The 26,441-nt window shown below is 45.7% G+C and overlaps 1 protein-coding gene across 3 annotated transcripts in view; it reads right to left on the bottom strand.

Moving 5' to 3' along the window:
* Positions 1–22,607: 22,607 nt before the first annotated feature.
* The window catches only part of SESTD1 (SEC14 and spectrin domain containing 1), an 88,240-nt gene continuing 84,406 nt past the window's right edge, over positions 22,608–26,441 (bottom strand). For all 3 annotated transcript variants that reach the window (XM_084814783.1, XM_084814791.1, XM_084814777.1), the window contains 2 exons: positions 25,021–25,142; positions 22,608–24,032 (listed from right to left, as the gene is read on the bottom strand). In XM_084814783.1, the coding sequence (XP_084670909.1) occupies positions 23,903–24,032; positions 25,021–25,142 (252 nt within the window). In that variant the 3' untranslated portion in view covers positions 22,608–23,902. The remainder of the gene's footprint in view (positions 24,033–25,020; positions 25,143–26,441) is intronic.

Here is a 26,441-nt window from a genome sequence, read left to right on the forward strand (position 1 = left end):
CCTGCTAGGCCTAGGTCTGGTGTGAGAGTTTCCCCCAACCCCACTTCCTCTCTGTTCTCCTTTCATCAACATAACTTTACTACCACTTGTTTCCTCAGGTCTTTGCTTTTCCGCACACTGCCTTCTTTGTCCCACTTCCTATAGCCAGCCTCTCTAGTTCCCCAGTCAACCCACTGCACCCTGTTCTGTCCCACATCAATAGCAGAAATCCTCTCCTCCTCAAGTCCTATGTTCATTAGGTCTTTCTTTCCTCGGCTCCCTACCCCCTTTGTCATTCTTTTCTTCAAGCTACCAATTCCTTCTCCTGCTGTTCCGTAGCTTCCTGCTTCTCAGATCACAGCCTATTTTGCTTGCTTACTTCAATTCTGTTTCTAGCCTCTCAGCCCCTTTATTTTTCTTCCTCCTGGGAGTTCCTTCTGTCCCTAGGGCTTGTCTAAAGTATTACTGACAAGACAACTTTCTTTTCCTTCACAGAAGGTGTACTTTGATTATTATTATTTTTTGCGAACGTCCACTCACAGAGACTGAAATGTTTATTACCATTCCATGGCATCACACTAGCGCAACCAATCAGTGCTAGAGGCTCTACATCCACAAGAATTCACTACGAGGCCAGGTTTAAGGTTTTAGTACTAGTGTGCAAAGCCCTAGACAACTTGGGACCAGGATATCTGAGAGAGCGCCTTCTTCCTTACCAACCTGCCCATCACTGAGGTCACCAGAGGGCACATTCCTGGTGGTTCCACATGGACCCATGGCCCAATTGGTGCCCACAAGGAAAAGAGCCTTCAGTGTGGTGGCCCCCTTTCTATAGAATTCCCTGACTTTGGAGGTCAGGCAGGTGCCAACATTGTGTTGCTTTTGGCATCTCTTGAAAACACTGTTATTTCAGGCAGGCTTCCTTGAGTGACCAGCCACAGTTTAACAAACTTGGTTTTATCAGAACTCTGTCTCTTTTTAATCAATTTTAAATTATTTTAACATGGTGCCTTTATTGTTTATCCTGTCTGCTGTTCACTGCTCCGAGGTCTTTGGATGTGAAGCGGAATATAAATACTGTAAGTAAAATATATAATAAAGAACACAATATAGATATTCCTTTCAAAGGAACTTATAGGAAATGTTCAAATAAACCAAATATTTATATATATTTATAATATATATATATATATATTTATATATATAAACCAAAATCCTATACTATGCCAGTAATTTTTATATCCCCTGAATCTCTCATTAGGTTTTGAAAACTCTAGATTATTATATTTTGATCACACTAACATGGAGCATTAAGCACACATTAAATTTTACCACTTCATGCTTTTCTTAACAATTTGCATCAGTAATCTGTGCAAATTCTATTGAAGCCCACTGTCGTGTGATACCTTAATTATTCTGAATAGAAAAGGCTAGTTATAATTGTTCAGATTTTTTTTTAAAGGTACAAGAGTTACTCAGACCAAGATTGTTCTTGTTATTGTAGGTTTTGACACCACCTGCTCTTTTAAACAAATTAAATTCATGGTACTGAAGCATGATCGACTATCACCTACTTAACTACTGCTCTTCTTCACAGAAATACTGCATCACAATCTGGGCGCAAATGTGCATAAAAGGTTGAAGGGCACTCTTCAGTGGAGTACCTCAATATTCAACCCAATTAATACACTGTGATTTGATGCCAAGTCTTGCTACGCTTCCCTTGCTATCGACCACATGTCAAATGTATGACTTCCTGGGAGTCAAAGTGGTTCAATCCGCAGTATGTTGATCTCCCAGTTAAAAACTGGTGCAGACCATCTCTTTTCAGATTTGGCCCTCACCCCACCTGCAAAGGGAATCATATTTTTCAAGCCAAGGGTTTGCATTTCTTTCCTCAGAAGTGGACTCCACACATTTTTAGTTACAATGATGATTTCTTGTACTATGCTATATGGCTCCTCTCCATACTGAGTGTTTACACCCTTGAAATATTTGCTTCCTTATCTCTCCACTCCAGGCTATATATTAGCTTCTTGAGTCAGGCCAGAACTATTTCACTTCCTGACTCAAAATGTAAACCACTCAAGCTAGTTAATTATTCTGGCTACTGTTATTTAGGATTCTTCCCATTTGGATTTTTGTTTGGGTGATCAGTTGCCTGGGGGTGAATATGCAGTTACCCAATGATATGGGGTGGAAGAATTCTATTACATTATGATGCTTCAAGATGGAGAACTTTGTGAGTAGCTGGTAAACTAATTGAAGCTTTCTGGCACAGGCAAGCCACCTAGAAATTGTTCTGATGTGCATGCTCATTGCAGTTTGTGGCACATTCTAAATCTGAGACTTAAAAGGGAAGCCCCATTTGGTTGGTACCTGTAGAATGGCCTTCCCCGACCTGGTGGCTGCCAGATATTTTGGCCATGCTGGCTGGGGCTGACAGGAGTTGAAGTCCAAAACATCTGGTGTGCACCAGGATGGGGAAGGCTGCTGTAGAAGTATCTTTCCAACCCGGTCCTCCTGTTTAGTAGCCTATAAAAACATCCCTAAGTAGCTTGTTGAGGAAGAGAGGGCTGGATTGGATGATACCTTCTCAGACTGCTGTTCTGTGTGTGGTGGGAAATGAAAGCATACCTTCCCCTCTTGCCACCTGGTCTACCCAGTTCACTCTTAGCACTACTGGACAAGTGTAATGTTTCCATAGGGGGCACATGCACAACACCCAAAGTACATAAGTCTAGATTAGGGGTGAGCAGACTTCAGACTTGACAGATCTAATTGTTGTGAACCGCCCAGAAAGCTTCCGCTACTGGGCGGTATAGAAATGATTAATCTATTTTGATTATTTGGCTAGAGCCTCAAGTTCCACCAGAACCAGATGCAGAACTACTGTACTGCAATACTCTATTGCAACATGCTCTATGTGGGGCTGCCTTTATGCCTGGTCCGGAAGCTGCAGCTAGGGCAGAATGCAACGGCGAGGTTATTGGGTGATGCGTCTATCTTCTTCCATATTGCCCCATTGTTGAACAAACACTACGGGCTGCCAATGTGCTACCTAGTCAAGTTTAAAGTTTCAGTATGACCCTAAACAACTTGGGGCCAGGATACCTGAGAGTTTGCCTTCTCCCGAATAGACCTGCCTCCTGGCCGCTGCAATCATCATCAGAGGTCCTCCTGGTTGTGCCATATCCTCCAGATGTCCATCTGAAGACAACTGGGAAGAGGGCCTTTTTTGTGGTGATGCTTGCTCTCTCTCTGGGATACCCTCCACCCAGAAATAAAACATGCACCAACTCCGATGCACTTCAAAGACTTATTTTTTAATTCACCTGTTTTTGAGGGTATGCAACGCCTATCATCTTGATTTTCTGTTTGTTTTCAGGTGGCCACTGGTTATATTTTAATATGTTTTAGGTATGCTGGGCAGTGTTCAACTGGACCGTTGTACAAGCAGGGCCACTGCCAGTGCTGTTCTGCAAGTGGTTCCATCACTTGAGCAACAAGGATTTGGCACTTCCTCTAGGAACGGGAAATGCGTAGTAATGCTTGTTACTGGAATGGGGTAGGTTGGCAGAGCCCACATAAGGGAGCTCCGCTGACCTGTCCCCACCCAGAAACAAGTGTTACCAACTTACCATTCATATTGAGGCTTCCTAAAGGAAGTGCTAAATCCCCGCTGCACAAGCGATGGGTGCTGTTTGCCAAACGGAATCAGTGGTGGGCCCCACTTGCGGAGTGGCCCACTTGGATTCCGGCTATTGTATATTTCTATTTTTATATTATGTTTTTAATTTTGCACACTGCCTGGATGTGCTTTATGTGACAGGTGGTATAAAAATATTCTTAAATAAAACGGTGGCGTGAGGGGGTGGGGCTTCTGTACACTTAGGGTGCCTCTGGTCACATGCTTAGCCCAGGAAATTGTTTTCTGGATCAGAACTGATCTCACAGTCTTTTCAGACATGAATCCATTCCTGGTTTCCTCATATGCTTTCCTCATGTCAGCCACCTAATTTAGCTAGAAAGAGGAGCGGGAGGGGGAGCTTTTTCTATTATTGCTTTTGCTAAACAGCTGGGAGTCAAAAACAATTCATACTGAGACCAACCAGTAGATCCTGATCTACCTTCTGCCCACCCCTGGTGTAGATAGTATGGCTGGTATCTTGGATTTAAAAAACCATATGATCTGGACCCACACACTCAGGATTTTATGCATGGAAGGTCTCTTAGAATGCAATCCTATGCATGTTTAGACAGGAAAATAGTCCTACAACTCCCAGCATGCCCCAGCCAGGCATAGGATTGTGCCTTTGGACTATTATATCCATGAGTGGATGGCCAGTTGCAGGTGTGCTGGCTGGGCAGGTAGGGAAAGTGTGTTGTCATTCCCCACCATGCATAGGGAAACAATCTGAGAAGGTATTATCCAGTCCAGGACAAAGGATGAAGACCTACTGTGCATGAGCAAACTCCTGCCGCATGAGTACAATGGCTCACTGAATTTGGTCCACAGTCCATAATTTTAATTTAGATGTTTTTATTAGTACTTTAGTATTAGTATTGTTAGTCACCTTGACCACTATTTTTTGGGTGGAAAGCTGGGGTAAAAATATAAAAATAAATAAACAAATAAAGAGTTAATTCACTCATCTAGCTTAGTGCAAACAATACATGAGTTCAGCTTCCAGATTAAAAAGAAAATGCTGTATATTCAATAGCACAAACATCCCAAACCTACATAGCTATATACATCAGAATTTCAGATATGGGACAACCTAATTTGAGCTGATTCACAGTTCACTTCCATGCCCCACTGCATGGACAATTTTCTTGCCAGAGGAACAGTGAGAATCCGCTAATAATGACTTACGCAAGACCACCAAGTCAGCTTCGTAGCTGAGCAAGGGTTTGAATGTGTGCTTCTCACATCCAAACTGAATGTTCAAGGTGATGTGGTGGGAGCTCACCGAGTACGAGTATCTCCAGTGACAAAGCATCTCAGCCCCAGTAAAAAGATGTTTTAAGTTAAGCACCCATGGAGAAGGCAGTAACTACATATTATGTATTTATTAATTCACTAATTCAGTAAATCCATTCAGGTAACCATTTAAACTCATAAATCACCAGCTGAAGTCAAAACAAGGGCACAGCAAAGGAAGCTAAGTTTCAGGGTAACTTTGTGCAAACTTACAGTTGGAGCTAAATCCCCTGGGACAGATCCTGCAGAAACTTACTGTTGGGAGCAGAATCCTGGAAGGGAGAGGGGAGCAGAATCCTGCAGAAGATTATACAGCCAGGAGCTAAATCCCAGGGGGAAAATCCTGCAAAAACTTCAATTTTCCATTCATCCTGAAATGAATGTATGCCTCTAGTGAGCAAAAGGATGCTTACAAATCTGTTAGGAACCCTACTAAAACTCGACCTGACTTCTTTTCCACTTTACTTGAGTTCTTATCCACTTCAAGAAATCAATTCTTGCATTTCTCACAAATTACCAAACATAATAGAACTTTACAAACATTTGAATACAAAATAAAAATATATTTCCTGTATGTGCTTCAGATAAGCACACACAGATAATTAATTTGCATTTGAAACATGAATTGCAAATACATGGATTTTCAAGACTGCCAATCCTGTCCAGAGAGGAATGGGGAACAACTGCAATCCATGCATACCTGGAAAGTCAGTAGCGATACTGGGAATATGTTGTCACCGATTCAGTATTTATAACCCTTGCCAAGACACAGGGAATGTGAAATCAACAAACCAAGTTCACATCTATGCATGTGCCGCAAATAACGAGAGTGGTGTTTTTAAAACTTGAACACCACATTGTTCACTTTTTAAAAAGTAGTAGTATGAAACGTGGAACGTGGATAAAGGAAAACATGCCATTAGAAGCATAACAATTCTTGACTATTTTTACTTGCAGTGTGCCGGAACGGTTTCTGTTCTACTCCTTTATTCTGGCTTAGACATAAAGTGATTCTTAACAACAAAACTTGCTCAGCCTGCTAAGGAGTCACTCAGCAAAAGTTTTTGGAGACATAACTTCCACTTGTGAACTTTGTAACTTTCCACTGTGTTTGATCATTGCAGTTGTCTTCCAGCTCTTTTTACAACTTTCTCTGTCAGTAATAACATAAACATGCGTTTCCATTGCATAAAATGAATGCTTTTTTAGGCCACAGAAATGATTTCCAGACTGTAATGCCATTTTCACTTACCTGGGAGTAAGCCCTATAGCACACTTACTTAGAAGTGGGACTTACTTCTGAGTAAACATGCAAAGGATTATATAATTTATACTGCACATTCTAAAACACAGAAGAAAAGGTTCATTACCTTATAAGATTGTGTCCAAAGCAGGTAGTCAGCTGAGTAACATGGCACGGAAACTACCAGCGTGTCCAGAAGTAGGTATTTTTATTTATTTATTTATTAAATTTATTAATCGCCCATCTGACTGGTCACCCAGCCACTCTGGGCGATGTACAACCCACCATAAACAATTTAAAACAATAAAATTTTACCATAAAATTTTTTTAAAAAATACCCTAACCCACCCCAAATGCCTGCCTGAACAACCACGTTTTTAATGCACGACGGAAGCTTATTAAAGAGGGGGCATGACGGAGTTCCCTAGGGAGGGAGTTCCACAGAGTGGGGGCCACCACAGAGAAGGCCCTCTCCCTCTCCCTCGTCCCCACCAGTCTAACTGTCCAGGCTGATGGGACAGAGAGAAGGCCATCCGAGGCTGATCTTGTTAAGCGGCCTGTCTGGTGTTGCTGGAGGTGCTCCTTAAGATAGGCTGGGCCGGAACCATATAGGGTTTTAAAGGTCAAAACCAACACCTTGAATTTGGCCCGGAAAACAACTGGTAACCAGTGCAACTCCTTCAGCACTGGAGTGATGTGATCTCGTTCTGTACCAGCTGCAGTTTCCGAACCGTCTTCAAGGGTAACCCCACGTAGAGCGCATTGTTGTTGTTGTTGTTGTTCAGTCGTTCAGTCGTGTCCGACTCTTCGTGACCCCATGTACCATAGCACGCCAGGCCTTCCTGTCCTGCACTCTCTCCCGGAGAGCGCATTACAGTAGTCTAAACGAGAGGAGACCAGGGCATGTACTACCGATGGGAGCAGATGGTCGGGAAGGTAGGGGCGCAGCCGCCGTATCAGATGGAGTTGATACAGCGCTGTCCGGCTCACAGCTGACACCTGAGCCTCCATGGACAGCTGGGAGTCCAAAATGACCCCCAGGCTGCGGACCTGGTCTTTCAAGGGTAGCTGTACCCCATTCAACACCAGGTCAACATCCTCCAGCCTCCTCTTGTCTCCCACCAAAAGTACCTCGGTCTTGTCAGGGTTGAGCTTCAGCTTATTCCTCTCCATCCAGCCACTCACCGTCTCCAGACATTTGGACAGGGATTCTACGGCCAACCTTGGTGAAGATTTGAATGAGAGGTAGAGCTGCGTGTCATCCGCATATTGATGACACTGCACCCCAAACCTCCTGATGATAGCCCCCAGTGGCTACACATAGATGTTAAATAGCATCGGGGAGAGGATGGAACCCTGTGGCACCCCACAAGTAAGTGGCCATGGGTCCAAAACCTCCTCTCCCAGTGCTACCCTCTGGTACCTGCCAGAGAGGAAGGACCGGAACCACCGCAATACAGTGTTTCCAATGCCCAACCCCTCCAGGCGGTCCAGGAGGATACCGTGGTCAACGGTATCAAAAGCCGCTGAGAGGTCGAGGAGAACAAGGAAGGAGCATTCACCCCTATCCAGAGCCCTCCTCATATCATCCACCAAGGCGACCAAGGCCGTTTCTGTCCCATGCCCAGGCCTGAAGCCCGACTGAAATGAGTCTAGATAATCAGTTTCTTCCAAGTGTGCCTTCAACTGCACCGCCACCACCCGCTCAATCACCTTGCCCAAAAATGGCAGATTTGAGACTGGGCGAAAGTTGTTCAGAACTTGAGGATCCAAGGAGGGCTTCTTTAAGAGCGGTCTTATCACTGCCTCCTTGAGGGCTGATGGCATCACTCCCTCCTCAAGGGAGGCGTTCACCACCGCCTTGATCCCCTCACCCAGTCTCTCTCTGCAGCTCATAATGAGCCAAGATGGGCAAGGATCAAGTAAGCAGGTGGTCGGCCTTACAGATGAAAGCACCTTGTCCACTTCATCAGGAGGAAGAAGCTGGAACTGATCCCACAAAACCGGTTTGCCATAGGCCGCCTCTTGCTCACTAACTGTATCCACAGTGTGCAGAGTAACACACCTAATCTGATCAATTTTATCTGCAAAGTGCCTTGCCAAAGCCTCACAGGAGGCCTTAGAATGCTCCAGTGGTTCCGGAGCCACAGGACCGACCAGGCTCCGGACCACTTGGAACAGCCTCCTGGGGCAGCACTCTGCAGACGCGATGGAGGCAGCATAATATTCCTTTTTTGCTGCCTTCACCGCCACGTGATAGGCTGAAGATATAGCTCTAGCCCGTGTCTGATCGTCTTTGGAGCGAGACTTCCGCCACCGGCGCTCTAGCCGTCTCACCTCCTGTTTCAGAGCTCGTAACCGCAGATTGAACCATGGTGCAGTCCGAGCCCTGTTCAGGGGGAGAGGGCGTTTCGGAGCCACCCGATCTAATGCCCCAGTGATTGCGGCATTCCAGCCACCCACCAGGGTCTCGACCGAGTGGCCGTTGGCATGCCCCAGAGAATCCCCAAGCGCGTTCAGGAATCCATTTGGATCCATAAGACGCCTGGGGCGGACCATTTTAATGGGTCCTCCACCCCTGCGGAGGGGTTGTGGAACCGAGAAGTCCAACATCACCAGATAGTGATCTGACCATGACAAGGGGGTGGTGGATATACCCCCGACTTCCAGATCACTCCCCGCTTCTCCAGAAACAAACACAAGGTCTAGTGCATGACCGGCTACATGGGTGGGCCCAGTTAGAATATGGTGCAGCTCCCAGGAGGCCATGGTCTCCATGAAGTCCCGAGGTGCTCCTGTGAGGATGGCCTCCGAATGTACGTTGAAGTCCCCCAACACCAGTAAGTTAGGGGACTGTACACGCACATCAGAGACCACCTCAAGCACCTCGGCCAGGGAGTCAGTCGTGCAGCGGGGTGGACGGTACACGAGCAGAATCCCCAGACTGCCCTTCGGGCCCAACCTCCAGTACATGCACTCAACAACCTTGGTCTCTCGGAGAGGGGGTCTGGTGAAGACCAAGGACTCTCGGTAGATAACAGCCACTCCCCCTCCCCGATCCCCAGCCCTCGGCTGCTGTGCATACGAAAATCCAGCTGGACACATGGCTGCAAGGGTTGGAGCAGCAGCCTCGGCCAGCCAGGTCTCCGTAATACATGCCAGGTCTGCACCCTCATCCAGGATCATGTCATGGATGAGGGAGGTTTTCTGGGTAACAGACCTGGCATTGCAGAGCAGCAAACGAAGGCCAGAAGATGGGGTCACGCCTCCCCCAGCCATCCTTTGGCTCTGGACAGGCCCGGAGCAGGGGACAGATACTACACATCTCTCCCTTGTTCCCCTTACCTGGCATGGCCTGCCCCTAGCGCTCCGCCAGCGCCTGCCGCCCAGCATCGGTATGTTCTGGCCCCCAACACTCCCCCCACTGCCTCCATCAGGTGGACACATGCCCCCTCGCTCCCGCCTATCAGGCAGGCTACCCACCCCTAAAAACACAACAAAATCCCCCCCAACAAAATAAAACAAACAAACAAAGCAATTAAAATCCCCTTAAAAATGCCAGGCAGGAGTCCACAGGGAAGGCCTGGTGGCGGTGGTAGCAGCGACGGCGGCAGCAGGCCCAGCGGCGGCAAGCACGCCTCTTCCCCGGTGGTGGTGGTGGCTTCTCCTGCAGGCCCTGGCTCTCCCAGGCCACCTCAGCCAGCCAGCTTATGTAGCCCCTCCAGGGAGGGGCAGGTGGAGCAGCACAGCTGGCTCGGTACCTGGGGGCCTGGTCCTGCAGGGACTGGCGGTCTGCCAGGCAGAAGTCCACAAGGAAGGCCTGGTGGTGGTGGTGGCAGCGGCGGCGGCAGCAGCAGGCCCAGCGGCGGCAGCAGCAGGCCCAGCGGCGGCAAGCACGCCTCTTCCCCGGTGGTGGTGGTGGTGGCTTCTCCTGCCAAAGGAAGGGATCAAGGCTTCTTGCTTTTATTTTTGCACATTACTTATTTTTACGCACATTTCCAGAGACTGTAGGTCCCCACTACAAGATGCTAGGCCCAATGAGCTCATCATTTTGGGTACTTTCACAGTCAGAGGGCTGTTTATGGGTTCATAACTGCAAATGGTGTCTGTAGAGCAAGGATGGGAAACATGTGGGCCTCCAGATGTTGTTGGACTGCGATTCCAGTTATCTTTAGCCATTGGCTGTGCTGGCTGGGGGTGATGGGAGCTGCAGTCCAGTAACGTCTGGAGAGTCACATGTTCCCTACCCTTGCTGAGGGGATATATACTTTCGCAGTGCTTCAGATCTAGTGAAGTCCTTCTATTCCCTTGTAAATACATCTGAATTTAGACAGTGTCATTTTCCTGTTTGCATTTCACATTTGCGAAAGGACGACCTTGATGCTTTTGCCTACCATGCTATGAGTTTGGCTGCAGAAGGAAGGTAAAGGGTTCTTCACATATTACATGCCATATCCAGAAACCAATCCTGGAAAACATATACGGTGCAGAGCAGTCTGTTTGCCTGCCAAATTTTACATGTGAACAGTTACCAGAAGAGGACCGGGGCCCTCATTTTTTTGCTGGCTGGCAATTTATATACACTAGCCTTCCCCAACCTGGTGTTCTCTAGATGTGCTAGACTACAAATCTCATCATCTCCAGAGAGCATGTCCATTGATTGGGATGATGGGCATTGCAGTCCAACTGATGATGCTATGTACGTATCTTTAATTCAGAGACCAGTTCTTCGCTACAAAAGGTCAACCTAGGAAGCTGCCCTTATTGGGGAGAATTGGACTCAAATGGCCTGTGTGGAATGGCTGCTTTGGTGCTGGATGATTAGGATAGCTCCTTACAAGCTTTTTAGGACCATTCACCTGAGTGTGTGGCAACTTGGACATGCTGCTGGAAAAGGAAGGAAAGAGAGCTGGGCTTGAGGGAGAATTTCATTTTCCCGGTTTGCGGCCTGTTACATTCTGGGCGAATTGGTTCGCGGCCTGTTACATTCTGGGCCAGGGAGAGAGACGGTGGAACCCTCGGTAGCACGCTGTGACGAGTTTGCGCGGCACTTTGAGGATAAAGTCGCTCAGATTCGTCATGAATTGGACACAACCATTAATGCAGTTCCATTGGTAGAGGCGTTCAGAGCACCGTCTGGTCCAGTTTTATTGGATGAGTTTCAGTTACTGAGGCCTGAGGATGCGGACAAGGTGCTTGGCCAAGTCCGATCGACCACTTGTGTGCTTGACCCTTGCCCTTCATGGCTTATTAAATCAAACAAGGAGGGGTTGTCTGGCTGGGTCCAGGAGGCTGTAAATTCCTCCTTGAGAGAGGGAGTGGTGCCTGCTGCTTTAAAAGAGGCAGTAATTAGACCACTCCTGAAAAAGCCTAACCTGGACCCAGAGGGTGTTAACAATTATAGGCCAGTGGCCAACATCCCCTTCCTGGGCAAGGTGCTTGAGCGGGTGGTTGTAGGACAGCTCCAGGCACTCTTGAATGAAACGGATTATCTAGATCCATTTCAATCGGGCTTCAGGCCTGGTTTTGGAACGGAAACTGCCTTGGTCGCCCTGTGGGATGACCTCTGCCGGGAGAGGGACAGGGGGAGTGCGACCCTGTTGATTCTCCTGGACCTCTCAGCGGCTTTCGATACCATCGACCATGGTATCCTTCTGGATAGGTTGTCTGGGTTGGGAGTTGGAGGCACTGCACTACAGTGGTTCCGCTCCTACTTGGATGGCCGATTCCAGAAGGTGGTGCTGGGGGATTATTGCTCTGTGCCATGGCAATTGTGCCATGGGGTTCCACAGGGCTCTATTCTATCCCCCATGCTGTTTAACATCTACATGAAACCGCTGGGGGAGGTTATCCGGAGGTGTGGGCTGAGGTGCCATCAATATGCGGATGACACCCAGCTCTACCTCTCTTTCTCATCAAAACCAGGTGAGGCAGTGGCTGTTCTGAACCAGTGCCTGGGCACGGTAATGGACTGGATGAGGGCTAATAAACTGAAACTCAATCCAGACAAGATGGAGGTACTGTTAGTGGGTGGTTCGTCTGCCTAGGGATGGCGGAGAATTTCTCCCCGAAACTTTGGGGGGCCGAGCGCCAACGTGTTCGGCCCCCCGAACAAGTTTCGGGGAGAAATCCTCCGCAACCCCCCGCACCCCGCACCCCCCCCGGGACGGGACTTACCTTCCCTGAATGTCCCTCCCGGCGACGGGTCCGGCTGGCGGTTTGTCGCGTGTTTGAGCAGGGCGGGAGCGGCAGCCGGTCTTTTGACCGGCTGCCGCTGCCGCCATTGCAATAAAAGGAAAAAAAAAAAAAAGTCCCCTGATAGGCTACGTGACGATTCACGTAGCCTATCATGGCTAGATTTGCAAAGTCAGCCGTGATAGGCTACGTGAATCATCACGTAGCCTATCACGGGTGACTTAAAAAAAAAAAAAAAGTGTGTACGGATAATGGCGGCCCCCATAGGGAGCCGCCATTCCCGTTCCTTATTTGGTCGCTGTAGTCTACGTAAATGTTTACGTAGACTACGGCAAAAATAAGGGCAACGCTATTTGCGTTGCCCTTATTTTCGCCGTAGTCTACGTAAACATTTACGTAGACTACAGCGACCAAATAAGGAACGGGAATGGCGGCTCCCTATGGGGGCCGCCATTCGCGTACGCGGTTTTTTTTTTTTAAGTCACCCGTGATAGGCTACGTGACGATTGACGTAGCCTATCACGGCTGACTTTGCAGATCTAGCCGTGATAGGCTACGTGAATTGTCACGTAGCCTATCAGGGGGCGTTTTTTTTTTTTTTTTTACTTTCGCGTTTGCGGCCGGGCGAGGCGAGGCGCCTCCTCCCCGGCCTGAATTTCGGCCAGGCGAGGCAGGAAGCCTCCGCCCCGGCCTGAATTTCGGCCGGGCGAGGCGGGAAGCCTCCGCCCCAGCCTGAATTTCGGCCGGGCGAGGCGGGAAGCCTCCCCCCCTGGCCTGAACTTCGCGGGGGGAGCAGTGAAGCGCTCCCCCCCACCGCGAACAAGCTGCGAGAAAAGGTGAGTGACTTTCGTCCACCCCTACGTCTGCCCTGCTAGGTGATATTCAACCTGTTCTGGAGGGGGTTGCACTCCCCCTAAAGGATCAGGTTCGTAGTTTGGGGGTGCTCTTGGATCCAGAACTGTCACTTGAGGCACAGGTGAACTCAGTGGCATGGAGCACTTTTTATCAGCTTAGGCTGGTATACCAACTACGCCCTTATCTGGACAGAGATAGCCTAGCTACAGTTATCCATGCTCTGATAACTTCTCGTCTGGATTACTGCAATACGTTATACGTGGGGCTGCCTTTGAAAATGGTCCGGAAACTTCAGCTGGTCCAAAATAGGGCAGCAAGATTGTTAACAGGGACTGGCCTGCGAGCTCATATTACGCCAGTACTTTTCCAGCTGCACTGGCTGCCAGTCCATTTCCGGGCCCGATTCAAAGTGCTGGTGTTAACATTCAATGCCCTTAACGGCTTGGGGCCAGGTTACCTGAAGGATCGCCTCCTCCCATATGTGCCTGCCCGGACCTTAAGGTCATCGTCAGCGGCCCTTCTCCGTGAGCCCCTGCCGAAGGAAGTAAGGCGGGTGGCTACTAGGAGGAGGGCTTTTTCTGCTGTGGCACCCCGGCTCTGGAATGAGCTCCCTAGTGAGGTTCGCCTGGCGCCTACATTGTACTCCTTTCGGCACCAGGTGAAGACCTTTTTATTTTCCCAGGCATTTTAGCTTTCTAAATTTTTATCTTTGCTGTTTTAAATCTGTATTTTAAACTCCTGTACTGCTGCTAGGTTTTATTGTGGTTGTATTGTTATATTGTGGTTTTAATGTTCTATATATTTTAAATTGTTTTATTGTGTGTTGTTTGGTTTTAGTTTTTGTGAACCGCTCAGAGAGCTTCGGCTATTGGGCAGTATAGAAATGAAATGAATAAATAAATAAATAAATTTCCCAATATGACACAAATGTTTTGTAGACAGGAAGGAAAAGACTAAGATATGTCAGTAAGAGGACAACTGCTCTTCTCACTTGTGCGGTTGCCTTTCCTTCCCTCCAAGATGTTTCAGAAGCAAACTCTGGAATGCACTCCCCCTGGAGTTACAACTGCTCCATACTCTTTCTGCATGCAGGAAGGGAGGCAAGATGCATCTTTTTTATGTTGTTTTCCCCCACTCAATTGTGAAGGCTTTTAAGGTTGTTTTTAATATTACATTCGTATTTGCTTATTCTTTTTTTGCTTCTTGTAAACTGCCTTGTGTGGTTACAGAAAAGCAGTATATAATGCGATAAATAAATAAGCATGAAAAAGAGGGAGGAGTTGGTCACTGGGTGATCAGAGGGCACAGGTGGCAGAGCTGTCATGTGGATGACCAATTCCCAACCCCTAATTTAGACCATTTCAAGGAGGGTTAAACTGACTGTACCAAAAAGCATTGTTGGGATTCCATATTCAAATCACGAGCAAGATCAATATCAAAATTAGGCATCTTACTCAAAATAGCATATTTTATGGCTGTACAAACAAAAGGTCAAATAAAGCATAATGCATAAAACTACAATATGCCAACAAGATAGATAAATAGATATTTTCCAGTTTACTGGAGTGACCGGTCACATCCTCTACCACTGTTACAATCTGTCCTTGGTATTGTAACGCATATGGGTTGTCAGACGACACAGCTTCATGTCATTTAAAAAAAGCAATTGACAACAGGGTCATTGGCTCGCCAATTAGATAGTGTAGCACAGCATGAATCAAGGGATTAGAAATTAAATATATCAGTGATACTGCTGTATGTAATGAGAAAAAACAAACAACTATTGCCATTTTGGTTGATGAGTCTTTGAAAGATTGTGTATTAAGATATTTAGAAATGTGGCCTTCTGGGCAAAATACATACAAGAATATATAGGGAAGTATCCTATGCTGCCGCTGTGCTCCTGCTTGTTCTTTTGTGCCAGCGGGACCCACCACTATTGCAACAGGGAGCGACTGTTTCATTAATGAGTGGAAACACTAGTTTTCAGATTGAGACAGGTCAGCAGAGCTCTGCTGACTTGACCTGTTCCAGAAAGTAGCATTTGTGCTAGTTTCTGGTTCCTTTACAAAGCATTAATTCCCTGTTGGGCTAGAGGTGGACCCCGCTGGTACGCAGGCAGCATAGCTTGCTGCCCATCATGTTTAAAAGATTCATTTGAGGAAGAACAAGCTTCTCCTGTGACTTCCCCATGCCTGAGCTGCTGCTGAAGTTTTGTGTTACAGCAACAGCTTGGCTCTGTATACCGTCTCTAGTTGTGATGGCATAAACACTTCCTTAGAGTCTGGGAATAGAAGATGCTAACAGCTTGTCCCTGGCATCAGTTCAGGAGTACACACTGCTTGAGGGACACTAGGACCATGATCTTCATATCCTTTTTATTTATTACATTTCTATACCACCCAATAGCGAAGCTCTCTGGGGAGTTCACAACAATTACTTGATTGCTGATGCAAGGGGATGCTACCTGTTGTAGATAAATACTATTGAAACTAGACACATGGCATAGATTGAAGTTAAATTGCTAGATGGAAAGAGGTAGTAGCTGAAGGACAACAGAAGCAAAGATGGCTTCTGCTTTTGTTTTTCCAGAGGCCTTCCAGAACAGGCTCAGTACCACCTTCTGGAAATTAAATGCAAGTGCCTTCCAAATGTTGTGTTTACTGTTCTAGACTTTGCAACGGAAATGATATTTGGTAAGAGCAACAGTTCCCATCATGCAATATCCTATTCAACACAACTGCTAACATGAATTATGTTGAACTAGTGTAAGCGAACTCTAGTGCAATACCAATAGTGTTTGCTTGTGCAACGAGTTCCCCCAGAGGTCACGCAACATAATTAATGTTCATGGTAGCATCAAATAGAATACTGCCCCATGTGTTTCAAATGGTATTTTGAAAGGGTGGTTGCTTACAGTACTTTTTTTGATTGCCCATTCATCAGTCTTCAAAATCTTTGTGCAGACTCATCCAGTATCATATACCATGACTGGAAGTGAAGTAGACTGAATTATTTAAACCCTTATTTAATAAAATACAAGTTCAAGATGAAGCCATGGAGTTAACTCCAATAGAAGAGTTAATCCCCACTCACACCATCTCCCTTTGCGCTACTGTGGTGAACTGTTGAGGAAAATGAACAAAAACAAGCATTGGAGGCCAAGATTAAATTCTGTACCTCCCACTCCAAAGTAGGTGCCACAGGACCACTTGCAAGGGACTAAGAGATGCATCTGAAATTTGTACTGAAATGGGCCTGTCTTATTTTAGTTTTATCTCCATGAGGAAAGAGATGAACCACATCAGGGATGTGTGTGCTGAGCTAACTCAGTCGCTATTGCTTTGTTTGGCACCTGCTCCTAGTGCCCTGCCCTCTGCATCGAAAAAACATCGAGGTCATTCTGTAAACTGCAGTGGTCATTGTCAGGGTGGACACTGAGCCCATAGAATCCCAGAGTAGTTCTGATTCTGAGGAAGAGCAGTCGCTCCTGGGAGAGGAGCGCACTCCTCTTTCCCAGGGCCAACAGCTGATGGAGATTCCTCCCACCAGCATTCCTAGCTTAGATAGCAGTCCTGGGAGTGACAGAGAGCGGGAAGCAGACTTGATGGACGCGCAACACCGACGTAGAGAGTGGCGCCAAATGGAGGGCGCAGAAAGGAGGCGTAGTGCCCGGTTGGCGCGTAAACAACGGCTGCGCCCAGAGGATCCAAGGGAAAAGGGGAGGGACTCTCCCTAGTCCTTAAGTTCAGGGGTCTGCCAGTAATTCCCTTTCAAATGGGGACCAACTGTTCCAACTTAGGGCATAGGTATTCTGCTGCTCATATCTAGTTGCTAACGGTAGAGTCGATAAGTTGTAAAAGAGGAATAAAGCTTTGAAAAGAATCCCTTTGTCTGTGTCTGGACTTGGCTACTGGATTAAACTGAGAGAGGCCTCCAAGGAGCCCTTGACAGTCATTTCCTTTTTCTCTGCATTTCTTCATGAAAGCCAGATTTCCTTCTTTTATTGTTGGGTCCTGAGCTAGCCATACTTGTGTCCTCCTAATAGGTAAGGCAACTCTCAATGGCTTGATTGGCTTCCTCAACTATTCTTTTTGCTTTGTTTTAACTTATGCTAAAAACAATTCTTCCTCTTTTCAGTATAATGCTCTGATCCTAAACAGTTTTAAAAGTAACTTTTAACAACTTCTACTTCAAAATAATTGTTCTGTTTCTAAAAGGGGTGGCGAGCAGGAAGGGGGGAGAACATTAATCTATTGCATTGTACCGTAAACCTTATTTTCAATTACATAAATGTGCTGTAAAAGTAAGTGAAATGTAGCGGTTTATTACAGTTATTAATGTACTTGAAATGTAATTATAGTTTTCTTGCCAAAGGACACTGAGATTATGTCTGTAATGACTGTTACTGGAAATACATATTTGACAATTTCAATTAAATGTAAGCAGCTTAGTTTGAGCATAATATTTTTTAAAAGAAGAAATCAACTTACGAACAAGTTACTGACATACGTATCAGTCTTTTCTAGAAAAAAAGGAGACTAAAAGTATTCTACTTTTCAACCCATACAAACAATTTAGAGTAAAATATAATCAGGGCTCCTAGCCCATTATTCTATATATTATACACATTTTCTTCATTTTTAAAAGAACATTTCTAGCACTTATAATTTCAGAGGTATGGTGAAAAGTCTCTCCTAATGATGTTTAGGCATGCCACAAGTTTCTTAGTTTCCCCCGAAAGGAGTCAACCCTTTGAGTGGGCAAAGCAAACGCTTGCAATGAATTGAGGCCTTCCATATGTCCTCCACAAAACTTAACCAGTGTAGGAGGAAAGCGGAGGCTTCAAGACAGGTCCTCCCATGAGATGGGGTGAATCCCCCGCCTCAGGTGGTGGAGCAGGAAATTGTGCTGCTGCCCCTGCAGGGAAGACCCTCCACTGTATCCAGCAGGTGCTCTGGAGATTCCTCCCAGCTGTTCTCCTGCCATGGCATTTGCCTCAATGGGAGAGAGATGCCAGCGGGGCTCTCTAGGGCAGCCACCCACCCTGTTCCTCCGAGTTTAATAGCGAATGATGGCTGCTCTTGGGCACCTGCCCTCAGGAGAGCCATGTCTGCCAAGGAAGCAACTGGTGTGGCTCTTCAAAGAGTCTGCCAGGCCAAAATGCTTGGCTGGGAAGGAGTCCAGGCATTGTGGGAACCAGGCATTGTGGGAGGGATGTCCCAAGACTTTGCCTGCATTGTGGAACTTATTCCCCTCTTGTTTTACTCTCTCTTGTATTTTCGTTTCTCCTGCCACTGCTTTTGGCAAGTTCTCTGGAGCAGGGGAAGGGATGAGGAGTCAGCTTGAGCACACAGCCCTGAGACTCCTGCTTGCAACAGGCTACAATCAAGGCTATTTGTCGATCCTCCTCATGAGTAGTGAATCAGGGGAGTTCTCATTTGCAAGTTCCTTCAATCAATTTCTTGTGACATCTTCAATGACATTTGGATGAGGTGAAGTGTGGTGTGTGCATGTGAGATCAGGATTCCAAGAAGGGGGCAAACTATAATGTTCTGTCATAGCTCCTTGCCCCATTTTCACCCAGCACCAGAATAAATTATATGAAATAAGCAAATACATATGAATTTCCCTAATACCTTTGGGATGGAATTGTGGTCTGTAATAGTTGCTATGAATAAGAACATTGGACTTACCATGAGAAATTCCTTTTCTACAGAGGAGGGGTGGTATCCTCAAATGGATAGCTCCTTCCACTTCCTCCAATAGGCACGGCTTATGCAAACCAGACTTGTATGTACTTTCCCAGGTTGGCTTACAGAAAAACCTTTCCAGATTGATTCATAAATACAGTGGTTTTCCTTCTATTTATTCTTTGTTACATTTATTGCCTGCCTTTCCCTCCAAGGAACCCAAAATGGCATACATGAGTCTCTTCCTCCTCCTAATATTGTCCTTACAACAACCCTGTGATGTAGGTTAGGCTGAGAGTCAGCTACTAGCCCAAAGTGATCCAGTGAGGTTCATGGCCAAGCAGGGACTAGAGCCTGGATCTCCTGGGTCCTCAGTCCACCACACTAACCACATTTATTTATTTATTTATTTATTTATTTATTTCATTTCTATACCGCCCAATAGCCGAAGCTCTCTGGGCGGTTCACAAAAACTAAAACCAAACAACACACAATAAAACAATTTAAAATATATAGAACATTAAAACCACAATATAACAATACAACCACAATAAAACCTAGCAGCAGTACAGGAGTTTAAAATACAGATTTAAAACAGCAAAGATAAAAATTTAGAAAGCTAAAATGCCTGGGAAAATAAAAAGGTCTTCACCTGGCGCCGAAAGGAGTACAATGTAGGCGCCAGGCGAACCTCACTAGGGAGCTCATTCCAGAGCCGGGGTGCCACAACAGAAAAAGCCCTCCTCCTAGTAGCCACCTGCCTTACTTCCTTCGGCAGGGGCTCACGGAGAAGGGCCGCTGATGATGATCTTAAGGTCCGGGCAGGCACATATGGGAGGAGGCGATCCTTCAGGAAACCTGGCCCCAAGCCGTTAAGGGCTTTGAATGTTAACACCAGCACTTTGAATCGGGCCCAGAAATGGACTGGCAGCCAGTGCAGCTGGAAAAGTACTAGCGTAATATGAGCTCGCAGGCCAGTCCCTGTTAACAATCTTGCTACCCTATTTTGGACCAGCTGAAGTTTCCGGACCGTTTCCAAAGGCAGCCCCACGTATAACGCATTGCAGTAATCCAGACGAGAAGTTATCAGAGCATGGATAACTGTAGCTAGGCTATCTCTGTCCAGATAAGGGCGTAGTTGGTATACCAGCCTAAGCTGATAAAAAGTGCTCCATGCCACTGAGTTCACCTGTGCCTCAAGTGACAGTTCTGGATCCAAGAGCACCCCCAAACTACGAACCTGATCCTTTAGGGGGAGTGCAACCCCCTCCAGAACAGGTTGAATATCACCTAGCTGGGCAGACGAACCACCCACTAACAGTACCTCCGTCTTGTCTGGATTGAGTTTCAGTTTATTAGCCCTCATCCAGTCCATTACCGTGCCCAGGCACTGGTTCAGAACAGCCACTGCCTCACCTGGTTTTGATGAGAAAGAGAGGTAGAGCTGGGTGTCATCCACATATTGATGGCTCCTCAGCCCACACCTCCGGATAACCTCCCCCAGCGGTTTCATGTAGATGTTAAACAGCATGGGGGATAGAATAGAGCCCTGTGGAACCCCATGGCACAATTGCCATGGCACAGAGCACCACCCAAATCCCCCAGCACCACCTTCTGGAATCGGCCATCCAAGTAGGAGCGGAACCACTGTAGTGCAGTGCCTCCAACTCCCAACCCAGACAACCTATCCAGAAGGATACCATGGTCGATGGTATCGAAAGCCGCTGAGAGGTCCAGGAGAATCAACAGGGTCGCACTCCCGCTGTCCCTCTCTCACTACAGCACATTGGCTCTCTAGAATTCTAACAAGAACACACTCCACATCTTTTGCCCAGTCCAGGGTATGCTCATAGGCCTCCAGTTCATCATATGCAGTTAACCTGGGCCTGGCTGTAAGGTCATAAAGAACACAGAACTAGGTTTTGAGCACTCAGGGGATGACAGCTGAACTCTTACCAGTCTTGGTCTATAAGGGGTACTATGATCATATTTATTCTTTCTGCCCTAAATTCTCCAGGAATGATGAGAGCTGGGAAGGCATGTATACAAATATTGTTGTACTTTTTGCATCTATGGTTTTCACTCATTAACATATAAATGTGCAGAAAATCTGAGAACGTCATTGTATGCATTGCTAAAGGGGTGTACTAATAGAAGACCAAACATGCCGATCAGGGAAATAGCTGAGGGTTTAGACTTCACTCCAAGCCAAGAAAGTTACACCAGTCTCCCTGATTTCTAAGCAAATGGTTGCTCTGACTAGATTATGAAACCACCTGCCTTGTGGGCTGCTAGACTGCTATAGTCTCCAATCCCAGCCTAATATACAGGGTATTTCAAGAAGAGGGACCCGATTTGAAATCGCTCTATCTCTGCAACCACAAACTGCCCATGAATGAAACTCTTACCACTTGAAAGGGTGGGGCATAGAGTTTCGAATGATTACCGCTAGATGCCTCTCTCAGCACACAAACAGCCCCTAGCCTGTCATTCGCAAGATGGCGACCCCGCAACACAAGGCGTTTTGCGCTCTGCAGTTCAGCAAGACTGAATCCGCAATTGCAGTGCAGCGTGCGTTTCAACGGCGTTTTGGCATTGATCCGCCAATGCCAAAGAGCATTTGTCGTTGGTACTGACAATTTGAGGAAACAGGCTGTTCATGTAAGGGGAAGAGCACAGGGCGACCACGCACTTCAGAGGAAAACGAAACTGAACGTGTTTTGTGCCATTTCTCAAAAAAGGGTTTATGACCCTTTCTTTTTCGAGGGAAACACAGTTACGGGGCAAACGTATCTCGAAATGCTGCAGAACTGGCTCTTTACACAACTTAATGACGATTCCGATGACTTAATTTTTCAGCAAGACGGAGCACCGCCACATTGGCACCTGCAGGTTCGACGTTTTCTAAACGACACACTGCCTCAACACTGGATAGGCCGCACGGGACTCCAAGACTTGGTGCTACACTCTTGGCCCCCAAGATCTCCAGACATTACACCCTGTGACTTTTTCTTGTGGGGATACGTCAAAGAACGCGTTTTTGTGCCACCTTTAGCGACGAATCTGGATGACCTCAAAAACAGAATCACGGCAGCGGTGACTTCAGTGGAAGAAGACATTGAGAGGCATTTGGGACGAAGTCAACTATCGTCTCGATACTGTCCATATAGCAGGTGGCAGGCACATACAGCATTTATAAAATGGTTAGTAAAACTTGATAACTCATTAAACCGTTTGTAAGTTTTGGTGTAATTGTAACGTGTTGCCATCGTGAAATATACTACTTTGAAATTGGGTCCATCATTTTGAAACACCCTGTACTTATATTCCTTGTTAGCAGAGTCTTTTCTGTGCTCATTTATTGAGCCAAGTGGAACTGTGCATTTTACCCAAAGACAATAGGCAGGGCAGATTATTAGAAATGGTCCCCCATCCTCCTCCCACAAAATCAGATGTTTTTCAGCTTAGAAATGGCTTTCTACCTATTCAGTCAGGTCATCTGTTTTGGGAAGTCTCAAAAGAGCCACTAAACACTACTCCCACATTAACACCAGCTTGATGGCCCCCGTAGACATCTGTTATCTCATAATACACTGCCTTTCCAAGAGTTTCAGAAAAAGGGGGTGGGGAGAGAGAGAATTAAAATATGCTCATATTTCATAAATATAAAAGGGTTTTATTTGGCTTTTGCAGATTGGAAAATACAGTCTGCACATAATTTTAATCTTATGCCCTATCCTTAATAATCTTTTATTACAATATGTAGCATTTATCAATTCTGGAAACTGCATACAAACTGCCTATTTAACTTGAGCTTATTCATTCAGCCATGAGCATGTAACTAACAGAACATACACCTGTAATGTTTGTTAATGCCAAAAAAAGTGTGACATGTTGGAGGAAGCCACAAAGTCCTCCTATTGTTTATTACCTGGATAGCTTCATTTGCTTCTTTGTATCCTCTTTGCTACAGGTTTTCTTCCCAATCCTTTATATAACTGAAATTCTCTTCCTTCTCCCCCCTGCCCAGCCATCTACAAATGTAAGTGGTAAGATGTACATGGTTTACTGCACTTCAAAGTGTTCATATGCTCCTTTGTTCCCCTTTCACCATGTCTGCTTGGCTCAGATCTTTTGAATGTAGACAACAGAAGAAATGCAATGCTTACCCCCTCTCTTGTCTCAAGTATTAAGAAAATCTCTGCCCAAGATCCAAAGTGTATTTGTGCATCCCTTTCATGTCATAGGAGAGAGACAGAGAGGAGGAATACTTGTTCCGAAGTTGGAAGGCAACAGAAAGAGCTGCCCTTCCCATTTCTACTGATTAACTCCTGCAGGACACTAGGAAATACAGGCTTACATAAATGTTGTCACATTTTTAAAAGATGGATTTTATTAAGCACAAAACAGCTCTCAATACATTATCCATACAAATTGGAAACCCCCCCAACTATAATGAATTTCAAAGATTTGATGGGCAGGATGTATACTGGCACAATAAAAAGGGCTATTTAAAAAGTAATACATAGGGTCACCACTGTTATACAACAGATAGCTTGCCTATACCTAAAAATACTACATTATTTGGAGAATAAAGAGAATTACTATTTTGGGTGGAACTTGTACTTATTAGCACCATTCAAAGCTTGCATCAGTTGCTTAGGCAAAGAAGCACCTGATAGGTCAGGGTAAAGCTTCAGAACAAGGGTTCAGTGCAATGTTTTCAGTTCCTTTCAATAATATTTGAAGTCTATGGTTTCATAGCATGTTAAATAATTATGGCTTGGTAGAAATACACTGTTAAGATGTAGAATAAGGTTTACTTCAAGAAAGATGAGATTTTTATAACAGCTGTGGAAATGATTTTTTATGTATTATGGCAGGCGTAGTAGAATACAGATGACATGTTGGGTTACAAACGGATCTCTTATGAACTCTGGCAGAAAGAAACCATTAGCTCTCTGTTGTACAGACGTCTGGTTGACTCAGCTGCTGTTTTTTCAGACAAACTAGCTTTATCTTCTCTCTAATGTGTTCAGCTGTAGAAGCCATATCACTTGGGCTCCCAAAGTACTGCTCAGTACTAAAACGAACAAGGAAAAAAACAACTTCTGAATCTAAACATTCTTGTTATGCACATGGATTTATTCTCCCACAGTTTATACCAAATTAAAATTAAAACACAGGTGCTTTCAGCTACACCTGACTAGTATAATATTGGAAGTTTTAGGATGGTTTCCCAGACCTGAATAATCAACGTGTGTGTGTGAAATCACCATCACTTTGATACCAGACCTCACAACTTTGCTAGCACGTACTGATTGCTGACATTTTACATCCCTTCTAATTTAAACTAATATGAATTGTTTAAAATTTCATTTCAAATGAACAATAGACATTGTGTTTCTTCAGTTAATTCTATTGTATGCAGGGACTGACTAATGTTCTTCTCTATTATGGATAATTTCTGATGGCAAAGAAATAACACAATTGTACATGGTAACATTACTAAATGAGATTTTTTAAAAAAAAATTACTGAATGCTACAGCCGCAGTATCTGACTTAAGAATGCAGTCCTAGCTCACTGGAGGTGGTTAGGATTAGGCAGAGGTCCCCTCTGCCAGTGCTGGCGTTCTGCCCATGGAAAGCTCCCACCAGCAGTGTTCCTGCTCGTTGTAGCTGGTGGACAGTCCTGCGACACAGTGTTTGGGGAGAGGGTTGCCAGCGGCTTTGGATCCACTGGATACAAAGCCTCACAGGCCTGCCCAAGAGCCCCCAAGATCAGTTATGCCAGAGTGGATTTAACAAAAAGGAAAAAGCAGCCTCACAGCTTCTGCTCTGGCTTTATTCTCTGGTGCAAGCTGGCAGGGCCTAGGATGCAGCAGTAACTGCTGCTCCACTTCTCCCCAACCGCACTTTGGATTGCTCTGTTGCTCTACTTTCTTTTCTAAAACTTAATAATGCAACTACAGTATTCTAATGTCCCCACAATAAATAATGAAATTTGTTTGGCTTGTATTACAAACTGAAAAACTTTAGAATAATCATACTGTAACGACAGGACACATACCCGTCAGGATAAACTACTGGCACAGTTAATCTATCCAGAAGTGATTTTCCAACAGCTTCAATCTCATCAAATTGTTCCATGTCATTTATGGATTCAGGCTCATCTGGGCATTCTTGCAACACCTGTAAAAAAATGTATTGAGAAAAAGAAACTAGATAAAATAAGCTAGTTCTAGAGCCCCTTTAAAACATCAGATCAAGATTCTTACGCTATCTAGTCAACTTGATAATTTTTTTTTCTGTGGTCTGCTTTGATGTAATTGATCATAAGGGACTGGTGACTTTACTGAAGACCTGTAATATAGGCAGGGGTGATTTTGGATGCCTGTCATTGCCAATGTTTGCCGGCCCTTGCTCAGCAGTGGCAAATATCACCCTTTATCAAATCTGTCATTTTGGAAAGCTGTGAGCCTTTTAGTCAGATGTGGATCTGTAACCAGAATTCAGATGTTGTCATAGTGAGGCTAGATTTTTTTAGCTGATCTGTGTAGGATGGCCATTGGAGATCTGTATGAGCTGAACTTAGCACAACTGCCCAGAATATGCACTGGTTTCTCATCTTCTGGGCCTAGTTGAAGATGCTGGTTTTAATTTATAAAGCTCTTGGTCCAACCTATTTTAGATGGTACTTTTGTGTTCCTTCACAGCTCCCAGGACTGGCCAAGTGCAACCATTTAACAGTATTATCTTTGCACTGGGTTCAAACGATAAGGCCATGTACACAGTGGTCTCGGTGGCTGCTTACGTTTTGAAAACTCACCAAAGTCCAAGCCTGAGCATCTTTTGGAAATGCTTTAAGACTTATCTGGACTAGGTTTTAAAGATCAAGGTATATATGCAAAAGGTTAAACATTTTAGGAAGCAATCCTATGGCCCCCTAGACAGCATCTGGGGGGCATAGGATATTTCGGATTACTGGATCTCAGGCTGGAGACAGTGCTCTGACCTTGGACCCAGGAGTCCGAGCTCCCTGCCCCTCCCTGGCAGCATGGAGAAAACCATGTTAGCTGCTTCTACAAGCCTGCAAACGCGAGCTCACAGAGGGGTGAAAGGGGCGTGCCGGTGGGAGGTGAGGAGACTGGGGATGTGGGGATACAAGCTCTCCTCACCTGTCCCCAGCCTCCTTCCCTCCCCAAAGCCTCTGCTAGATGGGCAAAAATGCCCATCTACCTAAATGCAGAGCGGAATGTGCAATGCACCTCTTAAGCCGACTTCGGAGGCTTAAGAGTACCCAGGGCAGATCCGATAGGGTTGCGCCTTATGGGTTTTATATGGCAATTTAATAGAAAGAGGTGGAAGGACACATGAAGGATATGATGGGCCAATCTGAGGAGATATAAGCAGATGTAAATGTGGGCATGTGATTCATTTTCAAAGGATAAACAGGGTTCATCCTTTGAGTTGAATCCAAAGGTGTCCTGC

Source organism: Heloderma suspectum, chromosome 1, assembly GCF_057233095.1.
Source record: "Heloderma suspectum isolate Gila_16-S chromosome 1, 16-S_ref, whole genome shotgun sequence".
Lineage (NCBI taxonomy): Eukaryota > Metazoa > Chordata > Lepidosauria > Squamata > Helodermatidae > Heloderma > Heloderma suspectum.